The 20,961-nt window shown below is 42.8% G+C and overlaps 1 protein-coding gene across 1 annotated transcript in view; it reads right to left on the bottom strand.

Annotated features, from left to right (window-relative positions):
- Window positions 1–20,961, bottom strand: part of ABCA12 (ATP binding cassette subfamily A member 12) — a 58,116-nt gene that overhangs the window by 28,237 nt on the left and 8,918 nt on the right. The window contains exons 8-23 of the mRNA XM_026088509.1: window positions 19,881–20,045; window positions 18,657–18,858; window positions 17,956–18,095; window positions 17,283–17,402; window positions 16,018–16,108; window positions 14,496–14,675; window positions 12,689–13,004; window positions 9,992–10,106; window positions 8,353–8,682; window positions 7,208–7,277; window positions 6,972–7,106; window positions 6,081–6,236; window positions 5,093–5,270; window positions 3,331–3,549; window positions 2,496–2,692; window positions 1,936–2,096 (exon numbers count right to left, since the gene is read on the bottom strand). Coding sequence (XP_025944294.1) covers window positions 1,936–2,096; window positions 2,496–2,692; window positions 3,331–3,549; window positions 5,093–5,270; window positions 6,081–6,236; window positions 6,972–7,106; window positions 7,208–7,277; window positions 8,353–8,682; window positions 9,992–10,106; window positions 12,689–13,004; window positions 14,496–14,675; window positions 16,018–16,108; window positions 17,283–17,402; window positions 17,956–18,095; window positions 18,657–18,858; window positions 19,881–20,045 — 2,775 coding nt within the window. The remainder of the gene's footprint in view (window positions 1–1,935; window positions 2,097–2,495; window positions 2,693–3,330; window positions 3,550–5,092; window positions 5,271–6,080; window positions 6,237–6,971; window positions 7,107–7,207; window positions 7,278–8,352; window positions 8,683–9,991; window positions 10,107–12,688; window positions 13,005–14,495; window positions 14,676–16,017; window positions 16,109–17,282; window positions 17,403–17,955; window positions 18,096–18,656; window positions 18,859–19,880; window positions 20,046–20,961) is intronic.

The following is a 20,961-nucleotide window of genomic DNA, read 5'->3' as shown; positions in this document are numbered from 1 at the left end:
TGTTGTGTGCAGCTGGGGTCCATCAAGACTTGCATGTTCATGGTTGGGCTCCCTCTGTCTGCAGAGGTGCTGGGATTGGGCTGAATTGACTTCTTTGCACCTGCTGGAAAGCTTATAGTAAGGCAGAGGAATAGCCTTGCTACGACAGAGAGCTGACACCTGCACTTGGCTGCCAACACAAGCACACTCTTTCTCCAATTAAAAATGGGGCTTGCACATGGGTCCTTTTTAAATTTTCTCTATCTATACTGCCAGGAATTTGGAAGAGAGGGTGATTTCTCTCTGTATCTGCACATGAGACTATGTGCTGGGTCTACGAATGGTACCATAATAAATAATAACAAGATCAGAGTTCCCCCCTCCTTGCACGTAGCAGAGCATTTTGCCTCAGGTGACACACCATCTACAGACTCGCCTGTTGGCTTTATTTCCCTGCACTCTTGACTACACATTGTGCACGTGGCCTCGCCTTTAACCCTCAATGAGACCCTGTTCCTTCCTCACAAAGCAGCACACTGATGTTCCTGCTTCCAGAGGACCAAAGGGGCTGGTGCGGTGGCCTTGCTGGAGAGCCTCCCTCTGCTTTGAGGGGAAGTGGGGATGACACGCTCTGTTAGCATCTCTCCGAGAAGCAGTGTTCACACATCCAGACCTTCAGGAGTTCTTTGGTGCCTCTCTGCATCTAACACAACCACTTAGGTCCCGCTGCCATCTTCAGACCTGTCACTCAGCTCCCGCTGACAGCCGTAAGTGCCTGCATCCCTGAACAAGCCCTGACGGTCCCCCTCGGAGATCAAGGGGCTGAGAGCTCTAGCTTAGCGCAAAGTGGGTCTGCAAACCAGGCAGATCTCTGCCTCTCCCCCCAGCAGTGCCTGCTGGGGCGGCCATACTCACAGGACACCRAAAGGAAGCTAAGGCCCAGCAGGGAAGAGAGGATGAAAAGGACTGCATCGCTCACCTGGCGTGTGGCTCAGCTTCAGAGCTCTGCCTCCTCTTTTAGAGCAGCAATGCTTTGTGCGGAGGGGCTGAAGCTAAGTCTCCCAAGTCTGGGGGAATGATCCATATAGCCTGTCTTTCTGAAGGAAACTTATTTAGAAATAAGTGGGTGAATACCCACAGGGCAGGCAGAACAAGCCGGAGAGCAGAGCACATCCTAACCCCGAGTGTCTCAGTGGCTGGGCCATATGGAAAAAGGACAGCTGAGGGAAACAGTCCGGCATATTCTTGAACCTCCATGGCCAAAAAATGTTCAACTCAAAATCTAAAAAAACCTCCCACTGACTTTCACTTGGGTCTTCTAATGATACTAAGAGTGCTTCCTCCTACAGGTCACCATTAAAGCTCTCTCTTCAGGGCTTGTCTTACTGTCTATGAAACCAGAAAGCAAACCAACTGAGAAATAGCAGGCAAACATTCCCAGAGGTTTTCTGTGCTTTTGGCAGCCAAAAAGAGCAATGACACTCTTTTCCCCACTCACGGCATTGGAGGAACATCTGCCTAGCCCTTCAATTCCTGCTCAGCCTTCAACTCTCATGCAGCAAGCAGAGCTCACTTGCAGCCCACACTGCCTTTTTCTTGTCACAACACACTGTTCCAAAACAGATTATTCTAGCCCTGGTCCACACGCTTTCATCCTGGAACAAAGTGGTCACATAGAGAAGTTATTCCACAAAAGTGAAATTACACTGGAACACCCATTCCACAACAGGAATGTGAGGCTGAGATGAACCTTCTGCAACACGCTTTATTTCTGTGGGACACTGTAACTTGTCTCTTTCCTTCCTGTCACACAACTGACTAGGCTTCCCACCCAAGATGTCTATCATAAAAACAAACATTTATCTTCATTTGAGTCTGAAAATTCGGGATGAACTCTGACACAAACCTTCGTACACAAACTTCTATACGTTCTCACATAAACCTTCTTACACAAACCTTCTTTTTGGTGAGAGTCAGGTGGTATCCATCACCAAATGTTTCCTTGAGATAGAACGGTGACCCACAGCATTTGAGCCCGCCGTGCTCTAGGAAGGCAATTCGGTCACTTAGAACTTCCGCTTCATCCAAGTGATGCGTTGAGAGAATAATGGTTCTGCCTGGAAAACACAGAGCTGATGTTAGCCAGCACAGAATAAGCACACATAACGATGTGAGACAGGTGAAAGCTGCACTGAATTGGAGGACGCAGAGTATCAGGTGAAAATACACAGCACTCTTTTGGAATTAATAGTAAAACTGGACGAACGGCAGCAGCAGAGAAACTGAAAGTCAGCATAACATAATCTGCCTATTATGGCAAACCTACATTTCCAATGACACTCTGAATTTACAAGAAGAACCCAGGATTTCCCCAGAGGAATCTGCAAAGTCCCAGTTCCCCCCAGTTAATTCTCTGTGGTCTCCAAAACTCAGAGTTCAAAGCCACTGATGTCTTAGTTTCAAAAGTGACACACATCGCCTTTGCCACTGGGTGGCATCTTGTCTCATCACAGTACCTTTTTTATTCTTGGAGATAATTTCCCAAATACTCCTCCGAGAGCATGGATCCACCCCCGTGGTTGGTTCATCCAATATCACAACCCTTGATCCACCCAGGAGGGCAATAGCTATAGACAACTTCCTCTTCATCCCCCCGGACAGGGAACCAGTTAGTTTATGACGATGGCCATATAGTCCAGTCTCCTTCAAAGTCCTTGAAAACAAAGAAAAAACAACCCCCAAAGGTTGCACATCAGGAATATTTTAAAAGCAGGTAATCTGAAAACAGCATACAACATAACTGCAGATGAAAAACTGCTCAGATGTGGACTGCTCTGCTGAATGGTCACAGTGCTGAGAGATGATTCACCCTGCAGCTCAGCCACTGGGATTTTATTTTTAACATTTTTTAGGGTGTTTTCTGACAAGCCAAGGTTAAAGGCTCAACCTCATGAACTGAGAACATCAAGATCCAAATTCCCTGTGATGGTCTGGCTGCGTCACTTCTTTGCAGAACCAATAAAGATGGCATCATCTGACTGGTTGATTAAATCTCTTTCTGGGGAAAATTGTAAAGAAGCAAGGACCAGACCTTAGGCCTGTAATTCATCTCCAAAGAATTGCCACAGAAGCTTGTAAACCCCCTGGAGAAGAGAGCTTGTTTTCTTACAGCCACAGATTTCAACACTCAATATATTCCTCTAGTCAGGCCTTCTCCATTACTTGGACTCTAAGCTGGGCACACAGCAGAGCTCAAAATCATGCATCTGAGCTTTGCAGTGGCAACGGCACCACCGCACAATGAGTAATTTTGGCAGCCCTCTCCCTTCTCCAACCCTGCTATTTTTATACCTTTTCACTTCTTGGAGAAGCTCCTCTTTACTCCAGTGAGGGACTTTGATGTACCCATAGAGCAGCAGGTGCTCCTTCGTGGTGAGGTAATTGAACAGCACGTTGTGTTGCATACACACACCCATGTTCTTCCTGATAACTTCCTGGTCAGTCTTGATGTCTTTGCCATAAACAAAGATAGTACCTGATGATGTAGGAAACAGCCCAGTCAAAATAGATCTGAAAGGGAAAAATAAATAGAAAAGGAAGTAAAAAAGGAGAAAGCCACAAGAAATCTTTCATGGCCTTGTACCCATCATCACTTGAAAAGTTTCCCTACATCACCATCACGCTCCTTACAGCTCGAGACCACTGAATACAGCTTATTCTGGTGTCTGCCAATGCTTTGGCAGAGTGGTGGCTGGCCATCATCAAAGGGCATCCTCCTCCACCTCTGCGAGAACGCAAGGGGAAGTACCGAGATCACACACTGAACTCTGGCTACTTTTAACGTGTACTTTTATCTCCATCAATCTTCCCCTTCCCAAGTCAGACCACTGTGCATATCCCATACCTCAATACACATGAATCCCCTCAGATTCCAATTTAATCACTGGAAATTCATATAATGCAGTTACTCTTCATTCTTTGAGGTTTGGCTGCAGTATCCAGACAGCTTTATATTGCTAACCACATCAGAGCTTGAAAACCACATCTCATCTTGCTAACCACATCAGAGCACAGAAATCTGATTTCACTGCCATTATTAGCAAGAAATGGGGGAGGACTTCCAGACAAGACACCTCATGGAGGGCAGCACTTTCATCCGGCTCAAGCAAATAATTACCTACCTAGCAATGCCTAACAGACCTGAGTCAAAGGCCTTCTGCCCAGAATAACTACTTGCACAATATAGGTCATTTTTAATGCTGTCCTGCAGAGACTAAAGGGAGAAGATGCATCTCAGACTGTCCTTCACCTTTCCAGAGCTTTTCTCTCTCCTGGGACTTTTAACCATCATTAAAAAGAAAAGGAGAGGTAACTTGTGACCTTTCTCAGGATTTGAAGTCTGCACTAAGTTTCTAGAAGCCATTATACTCTTCTGTATAACAACTTTGCCTACACTTTGCAAAGAGGGCATGAGATGAATTTATAACTAGCTGAGATGAAGCACACACCTGTCAGTGTTTTTGGCTCTTCTGGGGCTTCTACTTATCAGCTTATTGTGGCTTTCACAGTGATGCATATATATGTATGTGTATATCAGTGGGAAAATTAAGTTCGACAGGTCTGTTTTAGTGCTGTTATCTAACATTTGAATAATAATTTATAAAAGGAAAGGCTGGAAGGGCTGAAAGGCCAACAGATTAACCCACTGTCCTCCCTGCTCAGAAAACGTGTTTGTACAGCTGAAATATACCATTACTAAGCTTTCTTGCTGATACCACTCAACTTTGGCTTGTGCACAAGCTACTGACAGCTTTCCGAGCAACCTAACCCTGGGCACCAAAGCATCACGGAACAGAATGCTGGAACAGTTGCTGTGCCGTGTACTACAGGAATCCTGCAGATTAAGCAGCATATTCCTAAGCAAAAAAGGACCCTTAATTCTAATAGATGAAGGTACTGCTTAGGTTGTCAAAGAGCAAGATAAAACTACAAAAGAGATCAGGCCTCATAAAGCATCTTATCCAGCCTCAAAACACAGTGCAGCCCCACTTGCTCTCTCGTTCACCCACCAGGCCCTACAGAATAAAATAACCCTGCTTTAAAGGAGACATACATGGTCGTAGTTTTCCCAGCTCCATTGTGTCCCAGCAGGGAAGTGATATTCCCTTCATAGAAGTTCAGGCTGAGGTTCTCCACTGCAGCTTTGGATCCATAAATCTTTGTTATGCCATGGAGGGAGACTCCTAGGGCGAGATGAGTGGGCTCCGGTTCCAGGTGAGGAGGGGGCGCACCTTCAACACCAAAGGGAAGGGTCAGAGGACAGTTATTGCACTGAAGCAGATGTTTGTGCTGCTTTTTTCATCTCAGAGATAACCAGGGCTTTTTAAAAAATAAAATGTAGCAAAACTAAATGTGTTTCAGCTGGGAATGTAGAGAACATTTTGTAGGATCTGTATCGTTTTGTGCTCTTCAGAATTTCTCCCTTTCACTCCTGCAACTTCTAGTAACTCCTGACAGTAAGCATTAATCACTTTCAAAAAGGTCCCATATTTAGATGTTTCAGGGCACCTAACTTAATCTATGCTAAGCAAGCAAAGAAAAGCAGAGGGCATAGAGCAAAACTACTGAGATATTTTATGTTAGGTAGCATCAGCAAGCTCTTACCTGTGATCTCAGAATATTTTACAGGTTAAATATTTAAAGAGATAAAGGCAGAAGCACACATCCCTTTTCCCAAGTGGAAACCTGTATTTGCTTGTACAAATAAAAGTGTATTTCTGCACGGAGCATTGTAGTGTGAGATAGCTATATCCAAGGTACCTGCCCACCTATAATGTACACATACACAAATACACATATAAATATCAGTACAGGATTTCCACACCAAATAGGAAGTAAAATTTAAAAGTCAAATCTCCTTTCAGATAAATAACAGCTTCAAAGCTTTCCTGTGCTACAAAATAGGGATCAACACAGAAACGTGCTCTCTGAGTGTGTCCACTGAACTAACGACTACAAACAAAACAGTGGCCCTTTGCACATTTGGCTTCATTTACCTAAGACATAAGTTAGCATCGTTACCCTAACTAGCATTCACATACATATCTTATTGTTGAGGGTGGCTTCTTTCCTTAACACCAGCTTGGTGAAGAGAAGGGCTCTTCGTTTCTCATTCCAGAAGGGGATATAACCGTTGTATTCGATCCAGTAAGATGGAAGCAATGGAAAATACCAGGGAGCAGCCATACCGTATCTTCCTGCATTGAGAAGAGGAAAGATATTCAAGCATCTGCTTCTATGGGAAGCATCACTACTGGGGTACGCTCAAAAAAACCAAAAAACAAAAAAGAAAACAAAACAAAAAGCACACTCTGCAGAGATCTCTCTCCTCTCTTGGTGTGTTCATGTACTACYGACACTTGGTGGAGGATTCTCCCCTAATTGACATAGTAGGAAGCATTAGCTAATATATTATTCCGAGTAACTTCATAGCCGGAGGGCTGGAGTACTTTACATTTTCCACTGGGTAGATTTCTGCGTGCCAGTGAACTGCTTCATTAGGTGGGGAAGAAAAGCAAAAGACAAATGTACTGTCTCTTGCCCACGGCAGGAATTACTTTTTGAAATCAAATGATATAAGTAACACAACACAAAATCACTTGCCTGACAAATGCAGGCCAGCATGCTCTGTTCTCATTTCCACCAACCAGAGAGCACACGCATCCTCCCCTGTCCTTGGTCTCAGCTTATTCAGGGGTCCCAACTATCCATGTGATAAGTAGGGGAACCCTAACGCTTCCCTGCTCTGCCCTGTCCCAGGATCCGGTAATACTCTCAGACACCCACCAAGTCATGCCCCTTTTGATCCAGAAACAGAGGCATCCTGTGTGCACAGGTCCTCTTACTGCCTTAATCCCGGAATCAACCAGTGTTGCATTCACTGTTTTCTACAGGAGACAGTACTGCACCAGCCTCGAAGCTTCCAATCTTACCTGGGAAAACATTCCTTATATACCATCCCAGAATGAAGTAAATGAAAGAGTCTATCAGGATGAGCCAGCACATCCAGCCAAAGGAAGTGTTGTCTCCAATCATTGGGGATTTATACATGTTGTCCCACTGCAGACCTGCAGAAAGGAATTTAGAAATACAGACAAACAGAATCCATCTTAATGAAATGTCGCAATCATGACAGCTCAAAGCACAGTTTTGTCTACAGTAAACATACCTATGCCCTGGGCCTCATATCGAGCAATGTATTGACTTGCATAACTGAATGCAGTTGGAGACAACAGGCTCTGTGGAATAAAGAAAATTGGAAACAAAGAATTTATGAATTAATCTCAAAGAGAAATCAAGACAGTCAACAATCAGGTACCTCACTGGCTTGATCCAGCAGCCAGAAATATTAGCGAGATTTTTTCCAATAGTCACAAAGAGCACTGGACCAGGCCAGTGATGGGTGACACTTCCAGTGACAGGCTATAATCCTGCCTTAAGCATCTTCCTTCCTTTTGTTTCCCATACTCAGGGCCCAACTTCCTTCCTCATACAGGGCACTAATTTTCCATGAGTAAACGTATACCGAGATATAAGGAACATGGGTAATAAACTGCCTTAGGTACAGAGTCACACAGATGGAAAGTGAAGAGCTTAAAAGCAGAGTGAATATGTTTTTGAGAAATTCAGATTAGGTTTTTGCAGTTAGGCAGCGCTTGAGAATTACCTGACATGCGGCTTATAATTTTACTACTCACATTAATGGGTGTCACTTCCTGAATTCGGTGGACTTGAACAAAACAAACCTGGCTTCTGGAACCTAAGTATCTAGATAACACCTACATAATTTCTTTGACAAGAAATTATCTACCTATTTCTACCTGTGGCAAGAGGCATGGTTTTACATCTCTTTCATGGTTAGGAGTTTGAGCAGTAAAGGATGAGCAGAGCCAGCTATGAGAGAAACAGGCATGTGCAACCTCCGTTCACAGCCCTGCTATCTAAACCCCTTACTGAACACAGCCTTGCTGTTCACAGTGGTTGGAGCTAACCCATTTTGCTTTGCGACTGGAAAAGGCAAAGTACATAGCTCAAACTACTCGGACTCAGCTGACAGGCTGTAATTTATTAAAATGCCACAAGTATTGCTTTCAGTCATGGGACACAACTAAGTTCAGGTTTCCCTCAAGCAGGCCACAGACACCTTTCCTCTTGTCACATGCTGCAGCATTTGTCAACACCCACTCCTGGAGTTTAGAAAGGCACCAAACTCATGCATATTTGTGACACAAGCCATAACAGAAGTGGAAGCATATGGAAGGTTAGTGTCCGTTTTCACACACGGGATCCTTGTTACTGAAAAGCAGAACTTACCAGTAGGCTCTTTACAGAGAAGCTCAAATGATTCTCAATGACAAGCAACACGATGAAGGGGAAGAAGGTGAGGATGTATACGAGACTGCCCACCAAGGCCGCTATGTTGGTGTTGTTGAAGAAAACACTGATGAAGTAGCTCATGGCTATGATGGAGAGGCTGTAGTCCATGAGGTACAGGAACAGGAGTGCTGTGTTTGTTTTCGGAAGGATGTCACCCACTTTCAGCACAATGATGAGGAAGGTGACAGTGATTAAAAGGAAGATGGCACACTCTATGAACCAGGCAATGAAATGGCTGCTGGCATTAACGCCCATCATTTTCATGTACTACATAGAGAAAGGTGAAAGACAGAACCACAAACAACTCCTTATTAAGGGATCTTTTTGCTGATATCAAACTGTTTCATTCTTCTCTTTTCAATGTCTCAATAGGGCATAAAATTAAAACATGTTCTTCCACATTTTGGCATACTGCCATATTGCTAACCAGGGAGAAACCAAGCATTCATGTTTCTGGAATGCCCTGTGTTTGCAAAACAGTCCACTGCAAAGGGCAAGGCAGATAGGATCTACGAGTACAAACTGTTGCAGCCCACAAGCCCCAAAGCAACTCCTGCCTTAGATTTGCTGCTTTTCTAAAGCATTTTAGATACTTTTAAGAATAATACTATGGAACTGGGTGGCTTGAGTGTAAAAACTCTTTTTTAAAGTGTCTTTGAAATGAAAACATTTAACCCTCTCCAAAAGACAATAATAGATAAATTAGCATGGTTATAATGAAGCAATATTAATTTATATTATCTGATGAACGAGTCCATAAGACTTGAGCAGAACTGTAAATTTATATTGCAAAATCCCAAAGAAACAACAGCTGCTGGTGTCTTCTTGTAGATTCTTATATACCTAAAAGGACAATGAAACTGGATTCCCAAAACTAGGGTAAGGGGCTGTCAACTAGCCACTGGGATTCATTCATTTTAATCTCATTAYAGTTCATAGAGTGCCCTTTCTTCAGAATGTTTTTTGGTGAACCAGCATTTGTTTCCATGGTACCAGATGAAAAACAAATCTGCTCAAGCTTTTGTTGCTTGCTGAAGCTTAGGTTTTACAAAAGTTCTTTGCTGTTCATCTCTGTTGACTTTGTGCACAGTGAAAACCTGAATTAATTAAGTAAATTCCCTTTGTCTCAATGTCATTTCTTTTCCAATAGGCAACCTGAATCAAGAACTCCATTTCAGAGGAGCTCATGTAAGATGTAGCACCTTCTGAAATATTAAGTATAGTAATTTCAAGGATAGGAAATAAGTCCACTTTTCATGTCTTCATTCCCACTAGGTATGATTCAAAATAAATTTTTAGAGAGCTTTTAATCTTCAGCCAACTTGTAATTTTGTGACATCCCAAAGTTTCTAGTATTCAAAACTACAAAGTAACATTCTCACCACTTTAAGGGCAAATGCCCTGCATTTTTACAGTTTTGAACTTGGTTACAATGTCAGAGTTCAAGCAGTGCAAGACAAACAATACATACTCAGAATATCTTTTTCCTTAATGCTCATTTTGCTTCATTTAATACTGCACATGAGATGTACTACTCACTAATAAGGTAAATCTGTTTATAATTTTGCATGCATACCTCATAAAGCCTCAGATCTTTCTCTTGAACAAGTGTTTTAACAAAATCAGCTATAAACAGTACCCAGGCAGCCATCAGAGCAAACGGAAGAGAGTAGGTCACGCTGGTTAAGAACCTGTAAAAGGCAAATGCAGGCTTTAACCGAATACAAAATATTCTGAGGATTAAGGATTTATACTGAATATATTTTTCAGAATAATACTTTGGCACAGGAAAAGACATGCTTATATTTCAAAACATGGAGTATAATTAATAATTACAAAAAAGGCTATTTTGCCCTTGCAATGGATTTTCTGTTCATGAAACTGCTGAAGCAAAAAACTCCTGTTTCAATTTTTTTTTTTTTCCCCCCCAAACACAGGGGTATTTCCAGCCAGATTCTGGAAGCAGTTTTGCTCAGTACCACCACTGGCAGGAGCAGGAACTGCTGCTGGCAGGGACATCACCTGGCGCTCTGATGGGGAGCATATCTCAGTTAGCAAAACCACAGCAGCCAGCCATGACTCCCAGTTCTGTCAATAGATATAATGGCCAAATTTTCTCATCAGGCCATATATATCTTGTTACTCGAGTTTGGATTTAGGCACTTCCCAGCAGAGAGCCATATCTGCCCCACTAGCCCACAGGCAGCTGTTGCAGACCGAGGCCTGCAACGTGGACTTCACAGTTCTCTGCTCCTGGCTTTAACCAAAACCTTCCTCCCATGGCAAATGTGCCCAGAGAAAATAAATAACAATGGCCAACAGTAAAATCCTCCTTCTGGGATGGAAAGCGAGTTTTTATAGCAGGAGATTCACTTCATTGTATCTACAGGGCTTATGCTTTTCTTCTTTATTTCTAGACCTGGCTCTAAACAAATACCAGTGTTATTCCTGGGAAAAGTTTAATGTACAGTAACAGTAAAAAATGAACTTTGGGGTTTCATAATTTTCTCCCTGAAAAACTGAAAATTTTCCCCAAAGCAGTGCTTTCGGGAAAGGCTTCTGTACAAATGAACCCATATTTATAACATGCAATAAAAAGGCATTTCAGTAGCTCTACTTTTTCTTTTTTGGCTACCACCTTGTGCATGATCTCTAGGCTATTAAAAATTCAGCATTTCCCCACACCTTCTGTACAGCAGTATACAAGATTCTCTCCATTTCCCTAGAGGATGGCAACCATGCGATAACAATCAATACAGGTCCATTTTATAATGACTTCTCCTGGATGCAATTCCAAAGCCTTTAGGTATTTTAATAATTGAGCAAACTCATGTCCCTCTGAACCTGGGGTAGAGAGGGAATGCTGAAGGAAAGCTGTTTTTTTGGCAGCCCGAGAACAAGAAAGGGAGCAGATAACCCTGTACTAACCCCCCCAGCAGCCAGTTAATCAGGGTATGGAAGTATCTCACAACAATAACCCATATATTTGCTGCAAGAAGTTGACATTTGGTTTGAACGCTTACTGCCTGTGTGCTTATAGGAACACTAAAGTGGCAGGCACTTTGTATGCAGTTACCTTAACAAGAGATTATAGGTCCCTAGCTGTTCTAAGTGGCGGGGCAACACATGAGGTTAATGCGTCTGCTACAGCTCCCACTGCCTTTTAGCTCACGCAGGAGAGATGCAGACTTTTCCAGCAGAAAGAGCTTCCAGGTCCAGCCCGTACTCTTGGTCCAAGCAAGACACTCGTATCGTCAGCTGTGGCATGAGCGTCCCCCCCCCCACTAATATTTGCTGGACGTCCTTCAGTGCTTTGTAATGGACACGAAATTCCTTCCCTGTGTGCTTTCCACCCAGTTTGGCCACCAGCTGCGGTCAGGGTAGTGACTCTGAGGAAGTACCACGTTGCCAGGTTTCCAATGCCAACCAAAATTGTCTTGCCAGAGGGCCAGGTCCTCAGCTGCGAGATACTGGCTTCTCTGTATTGCATTTGGCAGAGTTACAGTTTATACTAGCTGCAGATCTGGCTCAAGATGAGTGGAAAGGAAGATAATCCAAAACTTTTTGATCTGTTTTATCATTCAAAACTTATTCTGGTCCACACACTGTTCACACTGCGCTGCTCTATATGATAGGCTGTTAACCCTGACAGCTCAGTGCATCAAAAGCTCCTCCGTCTTCCTTYGTTATTGTGGAGATGAATGGTACAATTTCGTCTTCCCTCTTACTCTTCTTAACATATCTGTGAGAGAGGCACCTGCCTTGAGAACTATTCACTATGCACTGAATATTAGCTAGAATTGCTGGAATGAACAACAAATACCACAGCTAGATAGCAATATCCAGGAAGGAAGCTCATAAACTTAGGGACTCTTTTTTGCCCAATAAAAAGATTTTCTCCTTCTGTTGTAGTGTCTGCATGTAAACACCTGCAGAACAAGCCAACAGTCATATCTTTAACGTGCATCCTGCCAATTCAAATCTCAGTTCCACCACATGTGAAACAGGGACAGCAAGTTTCACCTGCTGTAAAACCCACAGTTACTATGACAATTCAGGTACATACAGAGCACTGAAAATAGAAGATTGGGCAAACTAATACTAGACTCCAAAATTCCCCCTTTTCTGACCCCTGAAAAATCCCCAAAAGGAATTTTAGATTTCTATCCCGTGTGAATGTGGTGTTAAGGAGACCAGTGCAGCGGGTGAACTCCATCAGTCAGGTGAGATGAACTAACACAAAACATGAAGACAAAAAGTCACATAGACTTACATATCCTTATTATAGCAGGGGTAAGGCATGGCCTGGACTTGAACAGCTACATCCTCTGGACTCTTCCCAGTCTGTAATTCAATAATGGCTCTTTCAATGCTGTCCTGGATATAGATAAACGCCCGGCTGTAAATCTGGCTCTGCGAGGTTGAATTGTGCGGGCCCACTGTCCAGATCCGCTCCCTTATTCTGTTGGTGGTTTGAGTGATCCTGCTGCTCATCCGGATGGTGTAATTGAGCACAGGAGGGAGAGCCAGAGCCCCAGGAACAGCATGTCGAGGGGTGCTATGACTTGAAGGCAGCTTGAAAATGATACCTTAGAAAAGAAAGGGAAAAGGCTTTCCTTCACTCAGAGTCAATAGCAGGTGAGCAGTACACCCAGATACATAAAAACTTCCAGTTTCTRTTAGTCTTTTCTACACTACAATCCCTCATCCAGTTCCTTTGCTACGCAAACAACGCTCAGATGGGTAGGCTGCTTACGGTCACCACTGAGGGTCTGGAAGCAGAAAGCACACATCACTGCAGCCACTTGTACTTTCAAACATGACTGATGATCCTGGATGCTAAATACCGCCTCTTCCCCCCCCCTCCCCGAGCCTTAAATTCTTTTCCCACTGAGCATTCAAAAAAACAAAGGCTCTCAAAATAACCAGCTGTGTTTGGAAAAATCTTGGAGTTAACATGGACTGTCACACATCTATCGTGTATGTCATGCAGCATGTGCACTGTTTGTGAATGTACCCAAATGTACTCTGGCAACAGATCTTGCATAGTGATGCTGTAACCTAAAAACCTCATGGACACTGTTCTAAAGAAGGTAGTGTCCATGGCCTACACACATTTTTGTGCACACAGGATCTCCTACAAAGCTGAGAAATGTCTTAGAATCTAAGAGCTTTGTAAGTTCCTGTTAGGCAATGGCATGCCGTAAATATAGTCTGACAGGTAGGATATCTTTTTGTTTTAAAATGCCTATTTGAATAGAGACAATGCCACAGAGGGTTCTCTTTCCAGAATATTTTGCATAATTATTCCATATATAAAGCATGAAATTGAATGGAAGACAAACATGGAGGAAACTTGTCTATTCCTGTTGAAKCATTAATATTATCATGGTCTGATGTTTGAAGAAAAGGAAAAGTTTATGCCAATACTTCAGTTATGATATGTAAAAATCAAACAGGTCAAGGGATTTATAAGTAAATCCTAAAATCCTAACTGAGGAGGTATTATGCCTTTTTTTTTTTTTTAATTAAGCCAGGTGTTTATCATTCAAACTAAGATAATTCCCCCCCCATCCCATTCTGTGGTCTGACCTGAAGCTTGCAATCCACTCCTACAAATCTAAAAGCTGTGACCATGAAGAGACACTGTAGTATTGATGTGTTTGGCTGGAACATCTTCTAATAAAGTGGACAGCCTTGTATCTTTCTTGAGTAAAGCACTTTTTTCCCTTTAGAGGGAGGCCTGAGAGAAGGCAGCTCTGTCATGAAGATCTACCAAGGGCACTGAAACTTTGTTCAGCTGAGAACTAACCTGGAGAAAAGACCAGTCTACCAAAGGCTTTCTATACAAACAGTGAAGGTATAAAAACAGGTATGTATAAAAAGGAGAGTGTAAAACATACCTCCATAAGGAGGTCTGAGTGTGCTGGTGCTACACCCACTGGGTAAAGACCCATTGTTGTGTGGTTGGAGTCATGACCACAACAGTCACTGATGAAGAGCCAAACCTGTTGCACTGGACTCTCACCCTGTACGTAGGCTAACTCTAATCTACAGGGGAACCTGAGACTGTCACGTACTTGCAAAAAGTTCATTCTTCAGAAAGAGCTCTTTGGCCACCGTTTCCATTTCCTCTATGTTTCTGGCTGCTTGAATGCGATTAAATGAGACACAGGAGGACACGTTTACAGCAAGAGTAGCTAATGTATTCAACTGATTGACAATGTCAGCATTGTTCTGTAATTCCAGCCGAATATTATCTGGAATAAAAATAAAAATAAGTAGCATCACCACACACAACAAAAGAAGCATCAAATCATTTTGCTCTTTACACTAACAATGACATCAGGAAGGAAGAAAAAGCATCATAATAACCATTAAGTGTAAAATACATTTCTGCACTTAACAGGGCAATGAAAGCATGTTGTTGACCCAATTTTTATGTTAATCACTTGTAATATACGCGTGAGTTTGCCCTTGGGAGGATGCCAGCAATGGAATGTGACAGCCATCCCAAATCAGAAGTTGCTGCTAACCTGCTGGGTTTTTAGACTCGCCTGTGACGCTCGCCATTCATTCCACATCTAATGGTTTTCAATGTAATCAGCACATCAGCTGATCTGCTCTGTCTCAGGGGAGAATGTGCTTTTTCCAAGCACATCAAGCAAAAGGTAGGTCTGTTGTGCTGATGTGTGTACTAAACCTGATAATGCAGCCTAATAAAGATACTGCTGTTTCCTGTCTGTTTTAAAAGGTGACTGCACAATGCAGTGTAACTAATATGGAACAGCTGCTGCAGGGACCATGCTTTTATTGGGAGTGCAGACAGAGGTACTACTCGTGAGATGACTAATATGCAGGGTTCGCTGTAAACAGTAGGTTGATATCCTTTTGACTGTAATGGACTAAAGTCATCCCTGGCTTATGCTGAGTTTTGCTTGCATAAGCCAGATCTGTATTTACAGGTATGACCATCCACTGAAAAACGGGAAGGGGCTATACAGCCAGCTAGGAAGGGGCTGCGATCACTGCGCTGTGCACTAACAGGGTACGTCACCATCACCTCTGTTAGCTGACAGCTCCCATAATGCAGACCAGGAACTCCCACTGTGAACGACCATGCAAGACTGCTGAAGAACAGAAAATTCCGGCAGAGTATCTTTCTTAATGTCCTTGACTTGATCAGCCTGGGTTCTTTTATTTGATCCCTTCCTTTTCTGCTCTGGGAAACTTTTAAGCTAAACCCTGATGGTGATGTTAGTGAGCTCTCTACAACATTTCCCAGAGTCCCAGGTAGCTCATTTGAAGTGATAATTATGGCTAAACAGTGTCCTCCAGTGGCCGCAATCAGCTGCAGAGATTCCCATCCTGCTGTTCCTGCAGTGTTCCTGAGCAACTTCCCTTCAAGCAAGCCCTTTGCTTTCTAGCAGTCTTTGCCCATAGGCTACTAGGTTTTCAAATGACAGCTGAGATTGCCTTGTGCTAAAGTATCAGATACTGGCCAGAGGAAGAGCAGTACCAGAGGATGGATGCAATATGGTGACTCTGGAACTACCAGGCCTGAAGTACAAGCAGGAGGGCTGCATACATGGAACAACTTACCCAGCTCATTTATTTGAGTCAGCAGTTCAACCGCATCCAAATCCACCATGAGCTTGATAAAAACCTGCACAAAGGGATTCTGCAGGGCGTTCTATCAACAAGCAGAGAGAGAAAGCATCAGTTTGACCACAAACCCTGTGAGCTTATTCAGTGTATTTCTAAAATAACACAGACCAGCTTCCTTCACAGCATTTGTACAACCTCCTCCTACTCCTTTCTTGACCTTCCATTTTTCACTCTGTGTGTCACGATGGGAAAATGTTAGCAATGAAAAGGTCTTACAGAGCCCTGTGAGTCCAAGCCAGTCTTGGAATCAACAGATGACACCTACTGACACCACTAGGCATTAGACTTCCATGGAAAAATCTTGGGCCTGAAATCTTTGTTAGTAAATGTCACTTCTGTCTGTTTTAAGTCTTATGAACACAGCCAGAGTGCAATGGATGGGGTCCAACATGTAGCTAGGAGACCAGCTGTCAGATTTTTGTTTGTTTGTACATTATTCCACAAACAAGTGCAGTCAGCAGAGAGTATTTCATTTCACTTTTACATATTCCGCCCTGGATTTTCTCACTGTGCCATGGAAATTGCAACACATTCCAGCCACTGAAATTAACTTATAATGCTTTAGGGTTCCAGAGATCTCATTTTTATAGAAAGCCACAATAGTTTTGTAAGAAAAGGAGACAATTTTTACGGTGGAGAATGCAAAGCAAGTATATGAAACACTACAGCATTACTGCTTTCTGCATCCAAGCAAAGATAGGCTCCTTAGGAGGGGGAAAAGGAAATTTTATTTAGATTCACTGAGGTACAAAGACATCTTCTAGCTCTTATGTGTGTACCCAGAACTACATGCTTATTATAGGTACTTTTTCATTTTCTGAAAAAGTCATTTCTTGCCTGGTCTTGGCTGGCTGGATCACTCCATCAAGCAGAAAGTTAATTTACAAACTGCAGAGCATTCCCCACTCATCTTAGCCCTCCAGCAGGCCTCAGCATGGCCAAAGTGTCAGGGAGCATATTACAGACAAATCATTTCAGAAAGAGGATTTGCATGGTAAGGTGCTTCAGGAGTATTTCTGTTAAGGGAACAGGCAGGCATAGCTGGGAACTGTGAACTCAAGAATAGAAGCCTGAGAAGGGTTTCCTCAGCTAGAGTAAGGTCTCCCTGAAGCCACTGGAACCCCAATTTATTTCAGTGCAGAAAACCATCCTCCCAAATCCCTCTTGCAAGAGGCACAAGGGAGATAAGACCCTCATACCTTGATAATCGGAACTGTTTGGTTTAACTTAGTGAGTGAATTCATGATGACAGGAGACTTGTCCAGCCATTCCTGGGACTTCAGGGATAGGTCAGCCATCTGCTTCAGGGTTGTATTAGACTACAAAAAACCCACAACACCACATAAGGGTCCATTTATTCATTGCCTTAAAGCTTTAAAAAAAATAAAAATAAAAGAGCCAAGACCAGATTTGGTTTCTTTAGGATTTTTCTTAGCACCCTATAACTGTTTGGCTAAATGCCACTTTAACACATGCTGAAATTGGATGTAAGGCTCACATGCAACGTCTAGAGCATGTCTTTGATGCCAGCTTTCCTTCTACCATTATCCTGCTTGCCAGCAAGTGCTGGTTAGCCTTTGTCCTGGGAGACATCTCTCTATTACTGGCTGTAAATATTGGGGTGATACTTCATAAACTGAAGGCCTTAAGAAAATCATATTATAGATATTAGACCAACAGCAATTGTTTGGCAGTAAGATTTATATAAAGACAAAGGATGAAACAGCAGCAGAACTAGGAAAAAATACTTGGACTAATACTCCAAACAGGCAGAAAACAGACTTTGCTTCTCAAAAAAACCAGCCTGTGTTGGACACAAATTAAAATCCCTTTCAGTGGGCATATCCTGATGTACTATGAACAGAGTCATACCTTCTCCATGATTGCTCGAGTTTCTGGAGTATCTGGTGTATAAAGGATCTTCCCAAGCACCATTGGTTTTAAGAAAGACCAAATTAAAGCTCCAGTAGGGGTCTTGACCAAGTCCAGGTAAAAGGATAAACAGAATTGTGCTGCAAGGGGAGAAAACCAAACAAATTGCATAGAGCACAAGCAGACCAGACACAAGAAAGCTACCAGTGCATTTTTCCTGTCTGCCCAGTTTGTTGCTGCATCCAACAAATTACTTCAGAGCCCTCCTCACTGACTGACATAATCTGTCTTGACAAAAGTAATCCACCCCCATCTCGTATTGCTGAACTCAAGACAACTGTTTAAGCCAAGATTCTCTCCTTGAAGGTTAAATGGAGTTTTTGTGAACTCAGAGGAGCTAATGTCAGTACAGTCAGAAAAACTACACATCAAGAAAAAGCAGTGACCTGTCAAGCCCTAAAACCAAATCATTAGCAATTGGGAAACAGTGCGGCATCAAGCACTGCTCCTCTACAGATGCTGTTTTCCTTTTAACTTTTATGAAAATAAGCCACCAATAAATAGAACAGTGCAAATTCTCAGCTAGCATAAATCACCAGCTCTCCAGAGACATATGGGGGAACAGCTGATTGCTGAATCTCTCTGGAAACATTTGGGTTTAGCTCCAAAATGTTTTTGCCTCAAGGTAAAGCCAAACTTACTGGAATCGTGAGGAATCCCATATTTCCTCATCAATTTTTGGACATAGGCATCCTCCACGGAAGAACTGTTGCTTACATGGTCTCCAAAATCAGGAAGCAAAGACTCAAAAAACAGGGGTGTGATTTCCTGGTTGCAGAGAATTTTTGACATGGACTTAAATGTGCCATGTGTTATCTTAGAGTTGTTTGATTTCAGTAAGGTCTGCAGAAGAGAAAAAAAAAGGAAATAAATCCTACATGTTAAAAGCATCCCATTCTGAGGGAAAAGAAGGATGGCAGAATTAGAGAATTCTAATTCTTATTAGAATTAGAGAGCAGGGATTAAGCATTTTTACAGATTTCTTATCAGAAGTTCTTCTCTCTAGAAAACAAGGGGCTTTCCTTGGAAAGCCTGAAACTACCTGCATATTCTTTTGCACCCTTACTTGAACACATGAACATAAAACATGCCCTTACGGCTAACCTTTGCTATGACAGCTGTGGGAAATTCACTTCAAGGCATGAGATACAATGCAGGAATTGCTTGTAATGTGTGTAATGAGGGTGCCTGACAACACCTACACACCCTGGGTTACAAGAGAGTTTGTCACACAGATGTGCACATCCCTTATCCCCATCCAGTCCATGACTACGTATGGTCCTGGTGTGACTGAGTAAAGTGATTACCAGTGCTACCTGGGCTGCCATTCACTGCAGATCAGAGCAGGAGGGGATGCAGAACTGGGTGAATTTAGTAAAACCTTTAGAATGGGTAACAGCTGTCAGAGCAGGGCTGGACTCATATTGAATGTTTTGGGCAGCTCTGAGGGTGCCCAAAACCTGACCCGATCTAGTGCATGCCTAAGCCGGAGCAGATTTTTGCTGTTGACTTGAATGGTTTTGGATGGCCTTTAGTGGGCAGTTCAGTTCTCCAGCTGTTTTCAGAAGCTGTCCCCTTCCACTGCACCTGGATATTTCCTTGAAAGTCTACCCTGTTTCGAGACAGTTGTTCATCCCCTTGCCCCTTAACCATGTCAGGCACATGACCGTCCCACTGCTCCAAATCAAAGCACTCACCAGAAGGGAACATGGGAGTTTGATCGAGATTCTTCTTAGGACACTGCTGCTTTAAAATAGATTCAGTAACCTATGGTTTAATGCACCTTTGGTCTGTAGGGTAAGAAATTTCTGTGCAAACTGTTCCAAAAGCATACTGTCTCCAAAGCAAATGCACACTACACATACCTTAGTCAGAGGCACATTTCTAGACTGCCGGAGCTTTTTGAGTGAATGAATAGCTTGTAGCAATGGATGCACGCCAGATTCAACCTGGTGTCTGAAATATTTCATTTCTGTCAGAAGGCCTAACATCTTGTCCACAGGTTTCTGAAGTTCCTTAGGGAAAAACATCTACAAGCAACAAGAAGGAAATCAATTACGATTAGCAGGAATCTCTCTGTGCACATGCGTGCACATGCCCGTATTCTTGTGTTGATTCCAAGGCAGAGATTGCGGCTTTTCAAAACTGTTAGGAGGCTTAGGGAACAGAAGTCCCACAGGAAATGAATGGGATTTGTATTCCTAAATCTCCAAGTGCTTTCGCAAACCCCTCCCTTGATATTACATATTCTAAACAGTGCATGTTTCCAAACACCTACAATTTGGAAACGTGTATCAGAAATTGGCTGGGATATAATCTGAGCCTCTTAGAGGTAGCATATCGTACAACACAGAGGTCAGACACTACAAATGGCTTTTGACCTCAGCCAAACCCATTGGCATTCTCATTTAATAATGTTTTCCCCAGGACCTCTTCTGTAGCATTTTAAAATACGCATTCAATACATGCTTCTCAGTGAATGTATTCTGGCATGTTGCTTATGTAATTATACATGTGGGGTATCTGAATCATGTAATTACCTGGCAATGACAACTGGATTAGGAAAATATATTTTTCAGGACTTTCTTCAGGGCTTTTCTTTTCAAAGAATAAAAAAAAAATTAGCCCAACGTCTTATTTTCGGGAAGCCTGAACTCAACTGGGAGTGTTCAAGGGGTTGTGACAGCATATAAATGATACTAGCAGATAGGGAGACATTTAGAGTATGTCCAGTGCCTTTAAATGAGGTCTGCTGGTTTACACCAGCTGGGATCTTCATTTATATCCACACTGTTACAGCATGGATACCCAATAAAAAATACTGCATGAGCAAAGCCTGATCTTTGGCTTGTGTAAATCAGCATAGCTTCTGGCCACCGCAATGATATTTTATGACCTTTCAGTCACTACATGCAGCAAGGACTATAGAAAGCACTCTACAAATCC

The sequence above is a fragment of the Apteryx rowi genome, unplaced genomic scaffold, assembly GCF_003343035.1.
Source record: "Apteryx rowi isolate R43461 unplaced genomic scaffold, aptRow1 scaffold_12, whole genome shotgun sequence".
Lineage (NCBI taxonomy): Eukaryota > Metazoa > Chordata > Aves > Apterygiformes > Apterygidae > Apteryx > Apteryx rowi.
Note: the sequence above shows the minus strand (reverse complement) of the source record. Positions and strands in the feature narration are given on the sequence as shown.